This window comes from Nilaparvata lugens, chromosome 11 (genome assembly GCF_014356525.2).
Source record: "Nilaparvata lugens isolate BPH chromosome 11, ASM1435652v1, whole genome shotgun sequence".
Lineage (NCBI taxonomy): Eukaryota > Metazoa > Arthropoda > Insecta > Hemiptera > Delphacidae > Nilaparvata > Nilaparvata lugens.
The window spans coordinates 20,047,438-20,069,099 of NC_052514.1; the positions used below are offsets into that span (position 1 = coordinate 20,047,438).

General features: G+C 33.8%; 2 protein-coding genes across 3 annotated transcripts in view; one reads left to right on the forward strand and one right to left on the reverse strand.

Annotated features, from left to right (window-relative positions):
• The window catches only part of LOC111052344 (glutamate synthase 1 [NADH], chloroplastic), a 97,699-nt gene that overhangs the window by 64,859 nt on the left and 11,178 nt on the right, over positions 1-21,662 (forward strand). For both annotated transcript variants that reach the window (XM_039437794.1, XM_039437795.1), the window contains 9 exons: positions 314-514; positions 1,716-1,896; positions 6,520-6,728; positions 7,750-7,935; positions 8,925-9,212; positions 10,532-10,711; positions 11,395-11,528; positions 13,277-13,436; positions 14,071-14,267. In XM_039437794.1, the coding sequence (XP_039293728.1) occupies positions 314-514; positions 1,716-1,896; positions 6,520-6,728; positions 7,750-7,935; positions 8,925-9,212; positions 10,532-10,711; positions 11,395-11,528; positions 13,277-13,436; positions 14,071-14,267 (1,736 nt within the window). The remainder of the gene's footprint in view (positions 1-313; positions 515-1,715; positions 1,897-6,519; positions 6,729-7,749; positions 7,936-8,924; positions 9,213-10,531; positions 10,712-11,394; positions 11,529-13,276; positions 13,437-14,070; positions 14,268-21,662) is intronic.
• LOC111052372 (alpha-crystallin A chain) lies at positions 4,281-5,162 on the reverse strand. The gene has a single exon (XM_022339036.2). It carries the CDS (start codon positions 5,089-5,091, stop codon positions 4,543-4,545), a length of 549 nt encoding a protein of 182 aa, XP_022194728.1. The 5' UTR covers positions 5,092-5,162; the 3' UTR covers positions 4,281-4,542.

Genomic DNA, 21,662 nt, shown 5'->3' on the forward strand with positions numbered 1-21,662 from the left:
TAACCAGAGAGGAGTTAGTTATATTTTATTTTAATTAGTATTACTTATTTAATCTGTGGTGTAACCACGTCATGCCTAGTCTTTGGTCTATGCTTAGATTTAAATGTATGTACATTGTCATACGTCAGAATGATTCACAATGACTGTTGAAAGAAAACAAATACTGAAGGAATTGGACGATTGAGAGTTTGTTTTGTGTCTGCCCACCTTTTTGGGTTAAGTGGAAGAGGGGGCTCCTATTGTCTCAACTTCACCCACAACACTTGTAATATTTTAAAGTGTGATGAATAAAAGTAATTATCTATGTATCTAGGTGACGAAAGACATAGCGGCGACACGGCACTCAGTCGCTGGCGTGGGTCTGATCTCACCACCGCCGCATCACGACATCTATTCCATCGAGGACTTGGCCGAGCTGATCTACGACCTCAAGTGCGCCAATCCCAATGCGCGCATCTCCGTCAAACTCGTATCCGAGGTTGGTGTGGGTGTCGTCGCGTCCGGCGTCGCTAAGGTCAGTACTTTGTGATATTTCCCAAAAATATCACAATCATATTAGATTCATGTGTACTTTTTGAGCTTATAGGGATGTAAAATGTGCATAATTTAATTTATAAAATTTAATGATATGGAAATATGGTCGCATGAACGAGTTACTACTCTAATCAAGCTAGAATATATTACCAGGCATTGGCGAATGAAAAAATATTTTATGAATTTCATATAATCATTTGATGTTGAGTGGTAGAGAGGACTTGAAAGTCCCAACTCCGGCAAATGAAGATTTTTTCATTTTAAATTTATTTGACAATAAATATTAAGATCTTAGGCCTATTCATTTATTTGTTTTTTTTTTTCAAAAATCTCCAAAAAGTGTTCTTTAATATTATTGATTCATTTATTTCCAATAATTGTGCCAGAAAGGCACATCAGACTCACATCCAAAACTGTATTTTCTAACAGTCAGCTTTTAAACTGTATTGTATCTTATCTATACAACAGTCAAATATAATCTAACGTTGAACGATATTCAGCCTCTAATAAACCACTCTTTCATTTTACAATTATTAAACTCAGTAAGAATCTAAAATCAAACAAATCACGAACAATTAGAAATATTCAAAATTTCATTAAACACTTGAAATTATAAATTGAAGAACAATAATTTGAAATTATAACAATCAGTTCGAAAAGGCCAAATTTTTAAGAACGAAAATATTGTAAGTCGTTTACATAAGTACATGACTTTTATAATGAATTTGAAAAATACAGTACAACCTTTACGTGCTATTGAAAAACCAATGTTTCTCGCCAGTTCAAAAACTGCGGAACTAGATTCGGAATTGGTAGAGTAGTTCTCCTACCTCTCCTACATTCTCCTACTATGAACCCCCTTCAATACAAGAATACAAGAGCTCCTTAAATTGCGCGGTATATTGTCATCCGTTACACGGGATATTCAATCTTGAATATTCAATATTCTAGTCCTATGAACATCATGCAGATATAAGAAACGCTTTGAAAATGAATAAACAAAATCGAATAGGATGATTTCAAAGAGTTAACTGATAAAAACCAAAACCTATTTATAATCAATTCATTTTAGCAATTACTTGAATCGAGGATTGGTTGTCTGCGATATCTTTGTATTGCATGTATCTGTTTTTGTAGAATAAACTGTCAATATTGAATGTTGGAATGTGTGGTTTGTTCAGGGCAAAGCGGAGCACATAGTGATATCAGGCCACGACGGAGGCACGGGCGCCAGCTCATGGACCGGAGTGAAGAACGCGGGTCTGCCCTGGGAGTTGGGTGTGGCCGAGACCCATCAGGTGCTCGTGCTCAACAACCTGCGATCCCGCATTGTGCTGCAGGCTGATGGCCAGATCAGAACTGGTCAGTCCTCAAATTGAAACTAATTGCAGAATTGTTATTATTAATATGTGAGAAGTTTTGGTTATTGAATAGAAAACATATAGTTTTATTGCGGTTGATGAAGTATTTTTCCGAACTTGAAATATTGGTATGAAACAAAATATCAACTGTAAATAAACTCTTAATTGGTGTGAAACGAAACATCAACTGTAAATAACCTATTTACTATATATTTCAAAATAGGGTTTAAGGGTCAAGCCACACAAGGCGTGTTTCTCAGTCGGCCCGACAGAACAGGAAGCTCTTGGTTTGGCTGGACAGAAAGCTCACTCGATATGCTAACCTAATCAGTCAATTGGAGATCTTCCTGCTCTGTTGTGCCACCTAATGAAAAACCATCTCGAGTATCTTGGCCCTGAAGCGGTTTTGCGAATGCCTGTTGCTTTTACATGAATTTTATATTTCGTCTACGAATTAATAAATGAATAAATAAGTAGGCATTACTAAAACTAGAGTAAACCGGAGAGCTGTTATTAAATCTTCCATGATATCTAAAGTATTATTCACTATTTCTGAATTAGAATCTTATTCATCATAGAGAAGATGTTACCTCTTCGAAATATTGGGTAGGAATGAGTGGAAAATTTTTAAAAATCATTACCGTATCTTTAAATTGAAATTTTGTTAAAACTTGATTGAATAATAACACTAATAATGACACTTGATATTGGCATGATTGGTCGAAACTAGTCGTATGTATCTAAAATAAAACGAAAAGTGTACCGGTAATTCTATGTATTTAAACTTCCAAGTAGTCCTATTGAAATAAGTGATTGATGGATAACATTTTCAAAATATAATGAGTTATAATTGTTTCTATAAAACAATGATTTATTTAGGTGATTTTATTTAAATTATATTTCAATAAAGAGATGAGTTTTTTGCTGAGAGTGAAGCTTAAAGCTTATATGTGTGAGGGTAATGGGAAGAGTGATGATGAAAGAGTGGGCCTACAGTTTTAGGTGGGTTCCGAACCACCGGAAGAAATTTTTTAATTCATAAAGTATAACAAGTTTAACAAGTTGGCTCCACAATTTGTCACCCGCCCAACAGGAGTAGTAAGCGAATGTATCATAACTTATCTGAGCGATACTAATCAGCGCGACCAAGAAGCGTATTTGTAATGAAAATTAATTCATTTTCTTGGTGTCATATTGTTCCTTAATTAATCATTTGATTAGAACATACAACCTCACGAAAATATCCTATGCAAAATTGATACAGCTGAGTACCAAATCACACCCCCCCCCCCGTATCCATAGACGTTGTCAGTTCGTCAGGTGCATTATACAAATATCAATATAATTTTCACCCCTACACACATACGTATAGTCTTGTAGGGGTATTCTTGTAATAATAATACTTTTAAATTTTATTGTATAGTGCATTTTAAAGAATAAAGAATTTTGAATTGAATTATATGATCAGCTGTGGACAACGTTTATCAACTCTTACTTGGAAACGTTGCATCAGGACCTCCTATAATATACTAACGGACCTGAGCCTAGAAAAAAATGGCCGCTGTATGTGGTGGTCTTATAGAAATTCCTACTGAGAAAAAAATCACTAATCAGCTGTTAGAGAGCGTCTCAGTTTGTCAAAATCTCAGTTCGTCTAGTTCCCGTTCAAAATATTAATGCCGGCCACCACATACGGCGGCCATTTTTTTGTAGGCGCAGGTCCGGTATATAGGAAGTCCTGGATGCATGGTTGTACTCTCAACGGGCTATTTTCTTGCGGTTGACTATTGTCTATAAGCATCTACTTTTCTGCACACTGTCAAATAATCATCGGAATTTAATTTGTTAATTAGGTCACAATTTAACACGTAAATTATAGGAGCGAAGTATATAAAAACCCATATTTATGTTTGAGCATGAATTCATTGTTGATTTTTTGTGTCCAATAATTTTAGGATCAACTCTAATATAATAAATTTGTATAACATAATTTTAATATGCGCTCTTATAACTCCAAATTTAAGTTATTCAATTAATAGTTAGATTCCATAATATTCTGATCTCAAATCAGATTATTCTCATACTAGCTCTGTCCACAAACTGTACTAGTTTATCAAATTAGAAAAAAATATGTTTCCATTTATAAAAGCCCAGTAATAAACCACGTTAATTTTCTATGATAAAAAGCTCAATCAATCAATCAATCTCTTTATTCAAGACATACAATGTATATTGTACATGAATGAGTCATCTCATCAAACAATACTTCACAAAAAGCTAGTTTGCAGATAAATGTTAATCTACCAAGCTTGACACTAACTCAATCCTATTCAAGTCATTCAACTTTAATTGATTGAAGGATTTTTAGAAATGAGACACAATTAATTGAATTTCACAAATATTTATTATTGTATAAAAACAAATGATTGAAACATCAACAATACAATAATATATCAATTATACAACATTATTTGGTATTTCAGTATAGGAACAGAAATATAAATACAGTCTTCTGAGGTACCGAGTTATTATATTCAGTCTTCAAATGAATACGGGAAAATACTGTTGTACTGTTATTTATACTGTATTCGGTTTTCAAATGTTTTACTGATTGTTGCTAACTGTAAAATACCTGTTGGATTCGAGTTTATGGTTGCATATTTTCCTTTGACTGCTGTTTTTCGTTGGAAGATGGTTGTTTGTGTTTGATGGCTGGCTGGTTGGTGTGCTTGATGGGAATTCGACGCTCGTTGTTCGATACGGAGTCGTCAATTATTTTGGGAGCTATCAGTTGCAGCACTCCGTCCGACGACAGGCGAGACTCCAACCTCTGCAGGTCGACATTTTCGGGCAACTTGTATCGGCGACAAAACTGGCGAGAAATAAATCCGTGCTGGTCTTTGCGCTCCTCGTGTTTGCCCTCGATCACAATGTTGTCGTCCGACAATTTGACGGAGATTTCTTCGGGCTTGAACTGTTGCACGTCAAGATTCACTTTGAAATTGTCGGGGTCTTCTTCGATGTTGGAGATTCCGCTGTCTTGAGATTCGAGGAGCCTCCACGGTCGCAGATAACCGGCCTGCAGTGGAACGCTGCTCAGAACTGTGGATGGACGAAGGCCGAAATGATCGCCAAAAAAGGCCGGCTGATAGAAGTCGTCCACAAAATCACGCATCACGTACGGTAGCAGAGACATAATGCTGAACTTCACACAACACTTCACAAATTTCACAAGATATAGTTTCAAGTTTTCGTTTCTGTTTGATGGCGACTGAAGTGAGCTCAGCGTTTATATAGCCCGGCAAAAGTCTCGCGAACACCGTAGAAAGATCTAGAATGCGTTCGACCAATCATAGCGCTTCGAAGGTTCTCGAACATGCCTTCTATTGGTCGATAACTCCCTTCTTCTTCCGGCGCCAAAGTTTGAATCTATCAAACGCTAGAATTTTCTAGAAACTTATACATAACCTATGATTGTTGCGTATTATTATGAAACTTTGATTATTTCTACTTGTTTTTAGTATAATTATTTATTCAATATTATATTTTTTCTGGAAAGTTCTATTAATAATGGTTTTTTTGATGTGAAAAAATGAATGAAACATTCTAGTACCCGTTCCATTACTAATTTCAAGCTTTAACTTAACAATATAGTTTGAATTGATAAGAAATTTTAAAATAATACTTTCTATTTCTATCAAATCAGGTTTAACATGAATTTATTCAGTTCTGCGACTCTAATTTTATTCTTAACCCGTGCTTTGCACTTGTGTGTTGAAAAACACAATCTCCTTAGGCTATATTATGTTCAGAAAACATGAATAATAGAACAATTATTCATTATTTTCTCAAAATTACGTGAATAATCTTAATCTTAACTAGAGTTGAAAATTCTCTGCAAAAAAAGAGTTTGTTTGATTTCGCACTCCAACCTTAGTCATGAGTCGTGCGTGCTTCCAATAATAAACTACTATCTATCACTTTTAGAAAACTCTATTTGGTTGGGCTTTCATAGAACGTAATCTTTAACTCACAAATTGAATGAATTTGCTTTAATTATTAAATTATAATCAATTGAATAATAGCAATGAAAATAAGCCTTTTTCCATCCTCGGTAAATTCAGTATCTTCATGTAAAATTGCAAGTTAATCAGTTCAGAGTTTATAGGTGATAATGCTTCATTCGTGTATCTCCTATATTATAGATATATAGAAGTATGACATTTCAAGTAAAGTAACTTGACAGACTAAAAATTTGACGTACTGAAAACTTGACAAACTGAAAACCTGACGTACTTAGAACTTGATGTACTGAAATCTTGAAGAACTGAAAATAGGCCTATAATCATCCTCGGTAAATTAAGGATCTACAGTATATGCAAAATTTCAAGTTAGTTCAGTAGTTCAGACGTGATGATGCGTCATTCGTATTTTTCCTATCCCTATCCTACATGTATAAGCCAATTATTTTATTTATTATATTATAGATATAGATAGATTAAATTGGTAATGATCAGCTTCCTATTAAAATTGTTCATTCTTGCTATCCAACGATACACTTTTTTTTACAATATTTTCATATATTCCAATGTTGAGTGTAATATAAAATTGAATGTTGTTGCAGGTTTCGACGTGGTGGTGGCAGCGCTGCTGGGTGCGGATGAGTTCGGCATGAGCACTGCACCGCTGATTGTGATGGGCTGCACCATGATGCGCAAATGCCACCTGAACGTGTGTCCGGTGGGCATCGCCACCCAGGACCCTGTGCTCAGGGAGAAGTTCGCCGGCAAGCCAGAGCATGTCATCAACTATCTATTCATGCTCGCCGAAGAGGCAAGTAGAACAATCATTCTTATTTTTCACTATATATTACAAATTTTCAACTATGAAAAAATGAAGTTGAAGTTTCTTATTATCAGATTGATAGATCGATATAAAATACGTCTGGTTGGCCAGAACTTATCTTGTTAATACTGATCTATGAACTGGAGTATGAATCTGTAACGAGTTCAAGATGACAGGTTTTGTCGTTGTCCTGGTAATGATTGAAAAAAGAAATGTTTAAAATCTTGGAAACTTCCGAATGAATTAAAATATGACACTGTTGAACTTCATGAAAAAATAAAGCTGTGAGAAGAAGAAGCACAGCCTTCCTTTGTGAATTTCTACACTGCACCTGCAATTGACCAATACCATACCAATAATTATTGTTATTACAATAGATTATTGAATTGATTTAATGCATATTAATTTAGTTTATTTACAGTTATTCAGCAATTTACGTAATGTGCTTTATTATAATTGCGTAAACTTTAAGCAATATTCGTAAATTTACTTAAGTAATTCAGCTGTAAATATTTTTTCATTTTTTTCTATTGTTGAACTAACAATAATCTAATTTCTTCAATTAACTTGAATGCATTCATATTTCATTGCTGTCAAAATGACAAAAATAGTAAAATTGGATCAATAAAATAAGGTTTATTTAGAATAATGACTGCCACTTGATAGATCTATACTAAAATGGTTGTATTAATATTTTTTTTAATAGAGATAATAATCTCTTATTTTTAAAGTTTTTTTAGAGCTATTGATGAATAGATATCCACATTTTTATTTGTTTGCCAGTGATTATCATAAAAACGCTAACTTATGTGAGCGAGATTATTGATTATGAAATTCAATATATTTCTTTAAAGTATTAGTAGGTGCAACTTGAATAGTGCAAGTAGGTGCAAGTTATCTAGTGAGTTTCATGCAGTAAGCAAGTTCATGAGACTTTTCAGATATCATATACTTCTTTAGACGAATTCAGGTATTGGAGAGAGATAAATTTAGTTTGTTTTCATGTTAGGTGAGAGAGCACATGGCATCGTTGGGAATCAGAAAGTTCCAAGACCTGGTCGGCAGAACTGACCTGCTGAGACCGGCTGAGAACGTGAAGAACTTCAAAGCCAAGACTCTGAACTTCAGCCCCATCCTGAGGAACGCTCTCCACATGCGGCCCGGAGTGAACATTGTGGGAGGATCCGAGAAACAAGTAATATAAACCACTTGAATTTAAAAGTTTTATAAAAATCGGAAAAAATATTGAATGATTTAACTATTAGTGAGAGTTTAGATTAGAAAGTAAATGACACAATAAATAATTGATTTTTTCAATGCAGAAAATATTTTACCGAATGTCAGTCATCAAGGTAATCAGTATACAGCTAATATGGTATTAACATTGATCTTTGGATTGATCTTTCCAAAATTATTCATTCGTCAAATGAAGAATAAAATACCTTTTAGACTGGTAAATGAATGAAATATCGAGTAACTTCTGCAGCTTTCTACCCACAGCCAACACGCGACTTGACAGTGCAACAAGTCAATTCATTCACTATAATCTCTTTTGTCTTTTCTATAATACATTGTATAATTACTGTGCTACATTTATTTTATAATTAAAATTTACAGTTTTTATTTTTATCAAAGATGTGTGTTTTAGAAAAATACCAATCTCTGTAAACTATAAGATTAGTAGCCTACTCATTAAATGTATGCAATCTTGTAAGCTCTTATAAACTGTTGACGAATTTGTATAGTTCACTTGTTTTGTAGGAGCAACATCTGTTAATTATTATCTGCTTCTGTAAGATATACTTTCGAACCTCTTTACTAACCCAAGATTTCCATTATCATAAATAGTTGATATCTGATTATAATCGCTCTAAAAAGATTTAAATTAACAGATGGAATTAATGAGAAATTGCATTTGTGTTTTCGCTGAGCCTAGTATGAAATGAGCACTGCTATCCAGAGATTGTCAGTTTGGTATAAGGGTAAGCATACCTGACTCGCAATTAGAAGAGGTACCAGGTCTTCCGTGGCTGGAAAATAATTTTTGGACAGTACCTCTCATAGAATTTCCTTCTAGCTGTTCACCATGTTGTCAATATTTGCAGTAGCAAAAGTTTTCAGCATTTAACTTTGAATTTTCGTTCAATAGTAATCATTCAAATTAACCATCTTCCACTTTTACAGGATTTCCAGCTGGAAAAGCGCCTCGACAATCAACTGATTGCTGCCGCCACCCCTGTGATCAACGGGGAGCAGAAAAGTATCGACGTGGAGTTGATTATCAACAACGAGTGTCGTGCATTCGGGTCGACTCTCAGCTATGCCATTTCAATGAAGTACGGAGATGAAGGCCTGCCTGAGCATAGCATCAATATTGCATTGAAAGGCTCGGCTGGGCAGAGCTTTTGTGCCTTTCTGGCCAGAGGTGTGCATGTCACTTTGGAAGGTGACGCTAATGATTATGTCGGCAAGGTAATTTATTCAATCATAAACTGTATTTTTGAATCAAAGTTCTTAAGATAAGAGTTCTAAACACTAGTATTACTGTTACTGCAGACATGGTATCTAATTACTCGTAGAAAGTGTAGTATGTCTAATCATAAACTGGAGGTTGATGTAAATTAGTTTCTCATAGATATTTATATTACTTCTTTTTACTGATATTAACTTTTTTGTTAGGGCTATTCTCAGTTATTAATTGTCAAGTTAATTGTTCAAATTTAAGAGTGTTAGTTTTATCATAAAGGAAGCCTTTTATAGTGAAAGAGGTAGGCTATGTACAGTATTATTGACTACGTTTTCTTCAATTGATATCATAAGTAAAAGAAAGTATCTGGAAATTAAAAAATCCGAGTAACCTATTTCCAGCTGATTTGATAAAGTTAAGTTCCAAAGAATAATACTTGATTTTTTATTTCCAGATACTTCGTTTTACTTATGATATCAATTGAAGAAAACTTAGTTTATAATACTTTACATAGCCTAACTCTTCTACTATAGTATATACAAGGGCTCCTCTATGATGAAACGATCACTCTTAAATTTAATCAATTAGCTTGAAAAATCAAAGTGATTGTGTTAGACTCACCATGAGTTTTCATGACGTAATTCGATAAAAATTAGTATTTTGAAATACTGTATAGTAGTAGTCATCACAAGATTATCGCGGTGTAATGAATACTAGATTTATTTATTCTCATAGCATTTCTTGATCTGGAACTAAATAATAATAATAAATCAATTTAATCTGAAACTCAACTTACTGCAATATTGATCAAAATATACTGAACTTTAAATAGCGCTCACGTTTTGTGGGTGACAATAATAATTATTGTTTCTACAGGTAGGTCCACATTATCGAGCCATGACAGAGACTTCTTCCATGAAGTCATCCAATGATATAGCTCGATAATGTGCATATCAACACGAATCAGGTGTCTCCTGCAAACTTCAGTTCTATTTTCACTATTTCTTATTGATTTTATAGAATTAATTGGTTTTTATTCTAAATTTATTTAATAATAATTATTCTAATAGCATTAATACAAAAAATATTCTGCATTAAGAATTATTTTAATCTACACAATATTCATATTTTTTGAGAATATCATGTAGCATTATCTTTTGATAGCATTATATTTAAACTACTTCGTTTAGCGTTTCGATTTCTTGTTTAACCTCCTGACTAGGATTGAGGTTTTGACTCTCCAAACTTACTCTAGAGAATTTCAATTTCATCTCAATTATTTTAAAAAGTTGTGATGAATTAGTGTTATTGTGTTGGTTAACAGGGTCTGTCGGGAGGCGAGGTGGTGATCTACCCGCCCAAGTGCTCTCCGTTCCAGTCTGACGGCAACGTGATAGTGGGCAACGTGTGCCTGTACGGCGCCACCAGTGGCAAGGCCTTCTTCAGGGGCATTGCTGCCGAACGCTTCTCTGTGCGCAACTCGGGAGCCGTCGCTGTTGTCGAAGTAATCAACATTACACTACCTACTATTAAATGTTATTCCCCGAGTCATTTATGTTGCACCGTATTTTCCAGACATTAGGCCTACTGTTCTACTAGTAGATTGTATAATCAAGGAATCTCTTGCCACATCAGGCTTGTCACTATGTAATTTGATGCTATTCATAGAGATTTTATCATCTAATGTGTCCCAGCTTCAACTTTATAAACTTTGGAATGACTCATTTGATTTGCTTTTTTCTTAGGCTAGTCATTAACGGTAGGACATGAATGATGAACATGCATATACATGTACACACACATGTTCATCAAGCATGGTTTGACATCAGCGAGAGACTTCTAACATAAAATAAACAACCAATAAATAAACCACTGGAAAATTACAAATTATAATGATGGAAAAATAATTCATCCTTATATAGAGCAGTGTTTAAAAAATAAAAAACAAAAAATCGGAGATACAAAAACCTAATCTCAAAAAAATTTGCTAAAAGCCTTTCGCTGTTCATGGTTGATATCGGTTGGAAAATGAAAACAGCTGCGTAATTCGCTGCTTTCAGTTCGAAATTTTGACAGTTAGCAATTGTTCCTTATTTAATTTGTTTGATATTTTTCCTAATACTGTCAGTTTCACTGTATACGATCAGCAGTTTGAGTATTTATTAATAATTGATTGATTGATTTTAGGGAGTAGGTGACCATGGATGCGAGTATATGACAGGCGGTTGTGCTGTAATCTTGGGTCTGACTGGACGTAATTTTGCAGCTGGAATGTCCGGAGGAATCGCCTATGTTCTGGATGTGGATGGATCCTTTAGAAGGTAGATATTACACTCTTATAACATAACATTTCCAATAATAATCTTGAAACATTGAAAGCAACTTGAACTTACTAAATTTTTTTAATAAACCCAAGTGATGGATGATTTATGATGGAGGAGGGCCAGTCTCTTTACTTTTTTATTACATAATTTTTCAATTCATAATAACTATAGATGTCATCTTATTCAATTTTGTAAGTAATGACTTTGATTCTTTTATTAATTCTCTCATTGCCGTAATATTAGAATTGAAACAATTTGGTACCAGTAGCGGCTCGTGATCTTCTAGCTTGGGGGTTCAACCTCATGATCTATTGGAGAGAAAGGTCAAGAGGATATAGAGTATTGAGCATAATCAAGTGTAAAGGTGATCAATAATAATTTTAAGGAATTACACCCCAAAGATTGAGCATATTTTCTACAAATATAAATTTTTTGTCCTGTTAATATTTTTTTTGTTTGATTTTTACTTCGGGAGTTGGTCACCATTATGTTTTATTTTACACCTACCCTCAATATCAATATTGTTTGTATTTAACAAATACTGAACCTTATTCATATTTCTTCATTAAAATGCTGTTACGGTAACACAATAAATTATATTCACACTCTCACTAAAAGAAAATGGACACACTCGAAATACTCACGAATACACGAAACACACTAGAAATTACTATATTCTTCTACAAGCAAAAACAATTTATACAACGAAAAATGCAGTGAAATCTATCACAACTGTATACAGTATAATATAATTATATACCCGAAATCATATCGTATAACCTCAAAACTGTCACGGTTTCTACTTCTTGTTTACCGCTTTTTACTGTTTACTGCCACCAAATTTGAATTTATTGGTTATGTTCAAGATGGCACTGCAACTGAATCCGTATCACGAATATTCACAATTCATTCCGAGGTTTACCGAATGCTTCACTTGCCTCGGCTAGGTTCGGCTACTCTCGGATGAACTCGTGCAAAATTGGTTCAGACAGGATTGTGAACCAAATCCGTGCTAGCAAACCGATTCCCCTCCTCCGTTCCACTACCTCACCCAGCCCTGTTTTTGGGTTCACATCGGGGAATGAACACTGCTTTCCACCTCCACGCGTCTCGTCATCCCATTCGGTGCTGTATCAAGCAAGCCACTCCGGGACCTCAGGCACCGGCAGCAAAACATCAACGTTAAGTTTACGTAGATGAAAAATGTTGTGATGTAATTTAATGAGAATAAAATAAAAATATAATTATTTGAGTTGCAAATTCATCATTGTATAGGAAGTTGATTCAATTCTGGGGGTTCAATGAACCATTGAACACATAGGACGAGCCGCCACTGTTTGGTACTGAGATTCTGTAAATTCCACCATACAAACAATTTCAGTTACTGGATCATGTTTTTGTAGAAATCTAAAGGTCCAATTCCTAAGCGTCGACTCGAGCCGCACTTTTTTAATGACTGTAGTCTATTAATTTATATTATTGTAGTCCATGTCGACTATAGCCTACAATAATATACAGTAATAGAATACAGCCGTTAATACAGTATAGTGTGGCTATAGTTGTCGCTTAGGAATTGGACCTTAACACGCAATTAATATAGTTCAACCAAATATGTTATGTTTCAACACAGTAAAAAAAATTATTAAATAATAAAAACTATTGTCCTGTATCTAAGTCTGTTTGTTGGATTTCATAACAAAGCATTAATATCAATTGAATGATGATTCTGCTTTTATTTTTTGCAGCAAATGTAACATGGAAATGGTCGAACTTCTCGCATTGGATCAAGCTGAAGATCTTGATTATGTGAAACAACTACTTGAAGAATTCCAAACGAAGACTGGCTCCGAAATCGCCAAAGGTCTACTGGGCAATTGGCCTGAAGCTGCAAAGCAATTTATCAAGGTGAGATAAAAATAAGTGATAATTCAAAATAATCATTATGTTTGATGAGATGATTTTGTTAAAATCTGGAGTGAAGTGAAAATGTGAAGTCTGAATTGTGACACTAGTTTCAGTGAAAGTAGCCGGTACAATGAGACTATTATTCTCACTAGTTCAAATGGAATTATTCATACTCGCTAGGACGAGTTTAGAGGGAACAGTCCAATCAGAAATGAAATGGAAATCAAAGAATATAAATTATATTTTTACTGTGCCGATCACTTCCACTGCCATTGGTGTGTGGGAATCCAGCTTGAGAGTTTTTATTTATTGATAACAAGGCTCAGCCAATATCAAACTCAAGAATATTTTCTTTTGATCAATCTAATCAATAATGAGTTCTGTTGAAAAATGGTGAAACTATTATCTATATAAATTGTGTTTTTGAGACAAAATAACATTATGAAATCCCTCTTGCTATTTGAGGGATATAGAACACTATATTCTTTAATATAACACATTAATCATCATAGAAATTACTAGTACTTTTTTGTGTTTATATAAAACAAAGTACATGATATATTATTAGTTATTAACGCATTAATCTAGTCAGTAAAGTGCGATATAACTACATGTTCTCTATGAATTGTTGCAGGTGTTCCCGTATGAATATCAGAGGGCATTGCGACAAATGGCTGAGGAGAAGGCGAATGCGACTGTGCCGAATAAGAGTGCGGCGGTGGCTGCGTCAGTGCCAGTGCCACCTGCGTCCTCCGTCAGAGACATCGAGGAGACCATCACCGACACTGGCGTCGAGAAGAAGCGACTCGAGAAGATTCTCGACAAAACCAGGTCAGTTCAAAGCTAATCACCGCTTCCTAAGACTGGTCACTAACATGCATGATGAACATATGTACATACATGGATGTTCATCATGTACACACACATGTTCATCATGCATGTGTTGTCATCAGTGAGAGGCTTCTAACACAAAATTATCAACTAATAACAGTGAATAAACCACTGGAAAATTACAAGTTTTAATTATAAAAAATGATCTAACCTCAAATATAGTAGTGAAGTAACAATAATAACAAAAATCAAATATACAAAACCTAACCTCCAAAAATTTTGTTCGAAACAATGACGACATTTATGTACGCATATGAAAAAAAAACAGATTTATTTATCCTTAATGATAGTTACAAAGTTTGAAACTTGAAGTATAAGATACATAACATAATAGTTAGATATACAGTAGGTAGTATTATAAGTAATATTATATAATATATAAGGAGGGTCCCTGCAAGGTTAAAAAAACCTGAGCGCAGAGGCCGAGTGATGATTTTTTTTATAAATTAACATGAAATATAAAAGATTGTTAGATCAAAGATAACTAAAAGATTTTCACAGTATAACATTGTAAAACTTTAATATTCATTATAATTATGTGGTAGTAGGAAAGGAGACAATTATGAAGATATTCAAAAAAAAGAAGACTCCTTATATAAAAACATGAAGATGCAGCTAATGGGGGAATAGGAAAAGCCAAGATGTAGAGTTCAGTTGATAAGCGACATGACAGAGTTCAGATCGGCACGGATCCAATTTTCTATACGTTTTTTAACATGCCCAACCGGCCTGGATACACATGTTCATCATGAAGGTCCTGTCGTTAGTGTCCAGACTAGCACGTATTCTTTTCAAGCTCTACTTGATTATTGATCATTTTAAATTCAATATTGTAGTCTTATCTTCCTTGAAATGATGAGGAAATCTCTGGTGATCTCTTTGCACTTGATATGAAAAATGTTTGGACAGAACCTTATTTCTTAGAGGATATAATCGACTAAATTTCGGAAAATAGAATACCGCTAGAGCCTGATTTCTCTTTTCCTTATTAGTAAAGTTTAATCAATGAAGCTGTAGAATTGAGTAACAAGTTGATTTGGTGGATGAAAGTAATATGATCAACAAACTGGTATACGATATACGTACATACGACAACAAACTGGTTGTTCTCGTAGGCAGAACGGTTTATAATTGCACAAATTAGATTAAGCATCTGTCTTTCGGTATTTCCGGTGAGGGCTCTTGAGTTCACATCCGCTAAGTTAAGCACGTGAAAATCACATCTCGGTGGTTCAGAATCTATTTTATATTCCAGGTCCATTCAACTCTCATCATCATCGCTATGCACCAGCCTACGTCTCAATTGGTAGTAATATCTAACAGTAAAGTGTTGAATTTAAAAAAAAATAGATAGGATAAATCAGTGTTTTAAGATGAATTCAATGTTTTCATAGTTGTTGATTGTCAGTAGATGGTCCGGAAATATGCGATGTACGATGAATCACACAGAATTACATTTTTTTCTTTCCATCTTCATTTTAGGATGAAATATAAGCTAAGCTAATTTAAAAAATAGTAAATTATTCTGCCTTAATGAATGCAATATGAACAACTCTCTTCCATGAGGTGAATAATTTTTTTCTAACATTTTCCGGTTACTATATGATAGGGGAGTGATAATTATTATTTGTATAGAACCAAGGAACCATTATCTACAGCTTGTATCAGTCAACTACACTTCAACTCCAAACTACTGTTGTAATGCCAGTAGCCTACACAATTTATCATCCTATTAAAATTTCTGGTCAGAAACCATTCCCAATATTCACATAACATATTCCCAAAGTTTCATGCCGTTATGCCAAGTATTTTTCAAGTCATGGGGAACAAACACACAAACAGGCATTCATTTATATATAATATATATATATATATATATATATATATATATATATATATATATATATATATTTATATATATATATATATTTTTTTTTCTCCATGACTCCAGTCAAGACAAGTCATGTTATTACATAATAATTCTAACACTAAGTAGTTCAACCTAGTTTAGGTTTGAAAGGAATTCTTGTACACTATAAAAAGCTCTATCACTAAATATTTTTTCATTTGTTTTTTGAAAATCTTCAAATCATCATTACTTTTCAAGATTTGAGGTAGCTTGTTATAAATTTCCTACCAATATAATCTGGTTTTTGTTCAAATAACCTACTATTGTGACCCATTATATGATAATCTGCTCTGTTTCGCGTATTATATTCATGAACATCTGAATTCTGGATCACACCACTCGTTTTCACATGCATTACAACTTCATATACATACAAAGATGCACAGTTAATAGACCAAGCTTTTTAAATAAAGGCCTACAAGAGTCTAACCTATTCACTTTCTCTATACATCTGAGTGCCTTCTTTTGAATCTTAAACCTCTGTCCATATTTTGTTAAGATGAATTACCCCATACTAAAATAGCATACCTAATATGAGATAGTATAAGTCCATGGTAAGCAGTTAACAGTAATTTTTATCATTCAGCCTAGCAAGCTGCCGCAGGACAAATACCCCAGATGATATCTTATTACATATCCTCTCAATGTAAGGATGCCATGTTAATTTCCTGTCCAATAAAATTCCCAAGAATGCTACTTTCTCTTCTTGGTCTAATTCATTTTCCTCTACAAACACATCTATTTCTCTATCCTCTACTGAATTATATTACTTTTGAATTGTAGGAATTGACATTTCTTACTATTTATTGTCAATTGCCTTTGCTTCAAGAATTGGACAATTGACTGTACTCCAGTAAAAGCATTTATTTCTAGACTATCTAATAAATAATTGTTAAAGATAAGCGATGTGTCATCAGCAAACAACAGAGCTCTGTGATCTTTTAACTCTTTTGGTAATTGGTTCACATACAACAGAACAGTAAGGGACCCAGAATTGAGCCTTGAGGTACTCCAGCCTGGACCTCAGTTTTTGAGATTTAATTTTTACTATTTCATTCCCATCCACCTTGGTAAGCTCAACACACTGGTTTCTACCTATGAGATATGATTCAAACCTTTTAGTTCTATACCATTCACACCTACAGTTTTTAGCATTTCCAATTATATTCTATGGTTCACACAATCAAAAGCTTTGATAAATCAAGAAATATTGCGGCTGCCTTCTCACCTGAATCTATTATATCTATTAGTCTTTCAACAAGGGATACTTTGCAGTCTTAGTAGATTTCCCTTTCTGGAACCCATGCTGTTCATCACATATGAATTAATTTCTTCCAGGTGCATCAATAACCTATTTAAAACTACTCTTTCAAAATTTTACTTATTACATTTAGAATACTTATGGGTCTATAATTTTCAACTCTTTCAGAATCACCGCTCTTGAAAATGGCAAATTTTTCCTTGTTTCAGATCATCAGGGAAAATACCCTGCTCTAGTGAAGTATTAAGGAGATGCAATAAAGGGTCCAGTAATTCATTTTCACATTCTTTTAAAATTTTGCTTGAGACCCATCCAATCCCACTGTTTTTTTGTTATTCAAATTTTTTATTATTCTTGACAACTCATCTCTTGATAATGAATGCAATTTAAATACCTCTTCAATTGACTCAGCATTTAATGTGGTTGTATTATAAGTATTAGTGTTCAGTGACTTTTGGAGATTATATGCAACCTGTTGATAATATTTATTGAAAAAGTTACAAATGTCTATACTATCATCCATATAATTTCCATGTTCATCGATTATCCTAGGAACATTAGTAACTGTATCTTTTTGAGCTGCTCTCCTATTTCTATTAATTACCTCCCAAACAGCAGAGTTAAAATTGGTACTAGTTGTTAATATTTCAGCTGTTTTCTTACACTTAGCTTTCCTCACTTCTTTTGCATAGTTTTTCTTTAGACATTTGTATTTGACTTCACTCGGAACATCCCTCACTAATTTAAATTCCTCATAAGCTCCTAACAATATTTCTTTGAGTAAGAATATCTTCAGTTATCCATTCATGTACTTTGTTTAATTTACTTTTTACTTTGACTTTTTTTATCGGACAGCATACACTAATGTGAAATCTTATAGTATCAATGAATTGCTTATATTTGTAATTTAGGTTACAACTGTTATAAACTAGGCTACTCCAATTTTCTTGAAGCAGTTCCTGCTTCAACAATTTATATTTCCTAGCTCATATTGCTGAATTTCTTTCACAAAAGTTTTTTTTCTGCTTGGATTCTGGCCCTGCAATTTAACATCTAAAATTTGATAGTTATGATCTGATAGATCTGAGCTACCTAACCTGACATTACAACCTTCTATATTTGTGAGGATATTATCAATAATTGTCTGTGAAGTTCGAGTTACTCTTGTATATTCGTGGACCTTAATTTCTAAATTATTCATATTAATAATATCTCTAATATCCTCTGTCATTTTATCCTGCCTGGCAAAATCGGTATTGAAATCTCCTACTACTATAACATTTGTGAAACGAGCGGTTGTAATTTCCAAAAGTGTATGGAGCAGCTCACAAAATTTTTGCCAGTCTCCATTTGGTGACCTATAGATACCTAACACTGCTACCTCAAATCGATCATCAATTTTTAACCTTAGTCCCGTCACCTCTAAATCCATCTCAACAGAAAATCTCTTAACAAAATCCAGTTCATAAGTTTGGGTATGTTTAGCATTGCTAGTGAATATACACCACCACTTCTATGAGCTATTCTACAAAATTCTGATCTCAGTGAAAGTAGCCGGTACAATGAGACTATTATTCTCACTAGTTCAAATGGAATTATTCATACTCGCTAGGACGAGTTTAGAGGGAACAGTCCAATCAGAAATGAAATGGAAATCAAAGAATATAAATTATATTTTTACTGTGCCGATCACTTCCACTGCCATTGGTGTGTGGGAATCCAGCTTGAGAGTTTTTATTTATTGATAACAAGGCTCAGCCAATATCAAACTCAAGAATATTTTCTTTTGATCAATCTAATCAATAATGAGTTCTGTTGAAAAATGGTGAAACTATTATCTATATAATTGTGTTTTTGAGACAAAATAACATTATGAAATCCCTCTTGCTATTTGAGGGATATAGAACACTATATTCTTTGAATTTTGTGTTAATATAACACATTAATCATCATAGAAATTACTAGTACTTTTTTGTGTTTATATAAAACAAAGTACATGATATATTATTAGTTATTAACGCATTAATCTAGTCAGTAAAGTGCGATATAACTACATGTTCTCTATGAATTGTTGCAGGTGTTCCCGTATGAATATCAGAGGGCATTGCGACAAATGGCTGAGGAGAAGGCGAATGCGACTGTGCCGAATAAGAGTGCGGCGGTGGCTGCGTCAGTGCCAGTGCCACCTGCGTCCTCCGTCAGAGACATCGAGGAGACCATCACCGACACTGGCGTCGAGAAGAAGCGACTCGAGAAGATTCTCGACAAAACCAGGTCAGTTCAAAGCTAATCACCGCTTCCTAAGACTGGTCACTAACATGCATGATGAACATATGTACATACATGGATGTTCATCATGTACACACACATGTTCATCATGCATGTGTTGTCATCAGTGAGAGGCTTCTAACACAAAATTATCAACTAATAACAGTGAATAACCACTGGAAAATTACAAGTTTTAATTATAAAAAATGATCTAACCTCAAATATAGTATGAAGTAACAATAATAACAAAAATCAAATATACAAAACCTAACCTCCAAAAATTTTGTTCGAAACAATGACGACATTTATGTACGCATATGAAAAAAAAAACAGATTTATTTATCCTTAATGATAGTTACAAAGTTTGAAACTTGAAGTATAAGATACATAACATAATAGTTAGATATACAGTAGGTAGTATTATAAGTAATATTATATAATATATAAGGAGGGTCCCTGCAAGGTTAAAAAACCTGAGCGCAGAGGCCGAGTGATGATTTTTTTTATAAATTAACATGAAATATAAAAGATTGTTAGATCAAAGATAACTAAAAGATTTTCACAGTATAACATTGTAAAACTTTAATATTCATTATAATTATGTGGTAGTAGGAAAGGAGACAATTATGAAGATATTAAATAAAAAAGAAGACTCCTTATATAAAAACATGAAGATGCAGCTAATGGGGGAATAGGAAAAGCCAAGATGTAGAGTTCAGTTGATAAGCGACATGACAGAGTTCAGATCGGCACGGATCCAATTTTCTATACGTTTTTTAACATGCCCAACCGGCCTGGATACACATGTTCATCATGAAGGTCCTGTCGTTAGTGTCCAGACTAGCACGTATTCTTTTCAAGCTCTACTTGATTATTGATCATTTTAAATTCAATATTGTAGTCTTATCTTCCTTGAAATGATGAGGAAATCTCTGGTGATCTCTTTGCACTTGATATGAAAAATGTTTGGACAGAACCTTATTTCTTAGAGGATATAATCGACTAAATTTCGGAAAATAGAATACCGCTAGAGCCTGATTTCTCTTTTCCTTATTAGTAAAGTTTAATCAATGAAGCTGTAGAATTGAGTAACAAGTTTGATTTGGTGGATGAAAGTAATATGATCAACAAACTGGTATACGATATACGTACATACGACAACAAACTGGTTGTTCTCGTAGGCAGAACGGTTTATAATTGCACAAATTAGATTAAGCATCTGTCTTTCGGTATTTCCGGTGAGGGCTCTTGAGTTCACATCCGCTAAGTTAAGCACGTGAAAATCACATCTCGGTGGTTCAGAATCTATTTTATATTCCAGGTCCATTCAACTCTCATCATCATCGCTATGCACCAGCCTACGTCTTTTTTGGCGACATATTCATAAAATATAATCTCACAAAAATAATAATTAGAAACCTCTTGAGTAGCTCCAGTCTAAGAAAAAAGTTTTCAATTTTGTAATTTTATTGCTTTATTGTTGGGATATTGTTATTGTTGGGATTATCAAATAATTGTAATTGCTATTCAAAATCCTAGAGAGAGATGATTTATTTCAGAGTAGAAATAAGTTTTGAACCAACTCAATTGTTCTCTTTAACATATCTGACCAGAAAACTGAATTTCATTTTAGGTGAAATCGAAATCAGTGGTAGCCTTTGTTATAGTTCAATATAATGTTGTTTGTCCAAGCTTATTCTCATCGTTTTTGATTCATAAGTCAATCTACTAAAATAAGCATAAATAATGAAACACTGGAATGTTGCCTAGAATGAGGATGTTGTTACGAATTTATTGAAAAATTACATACTTGTTTCAACACCTGCAGTTTCATCTTCAGTGTGAAAACTCTTAAATATAGTGGATAATGTAGTGGATACATCTCACTACATCTCAC

Coding starts and splice junctions, on each gene's coding strand:
- LOC111052372 (XM_022339036.2), bottom strand. CDS start 5,091: ATGTCTCTGCTACCGTACGTGATGCGTGATTTTGTGGACGACTTCTAT.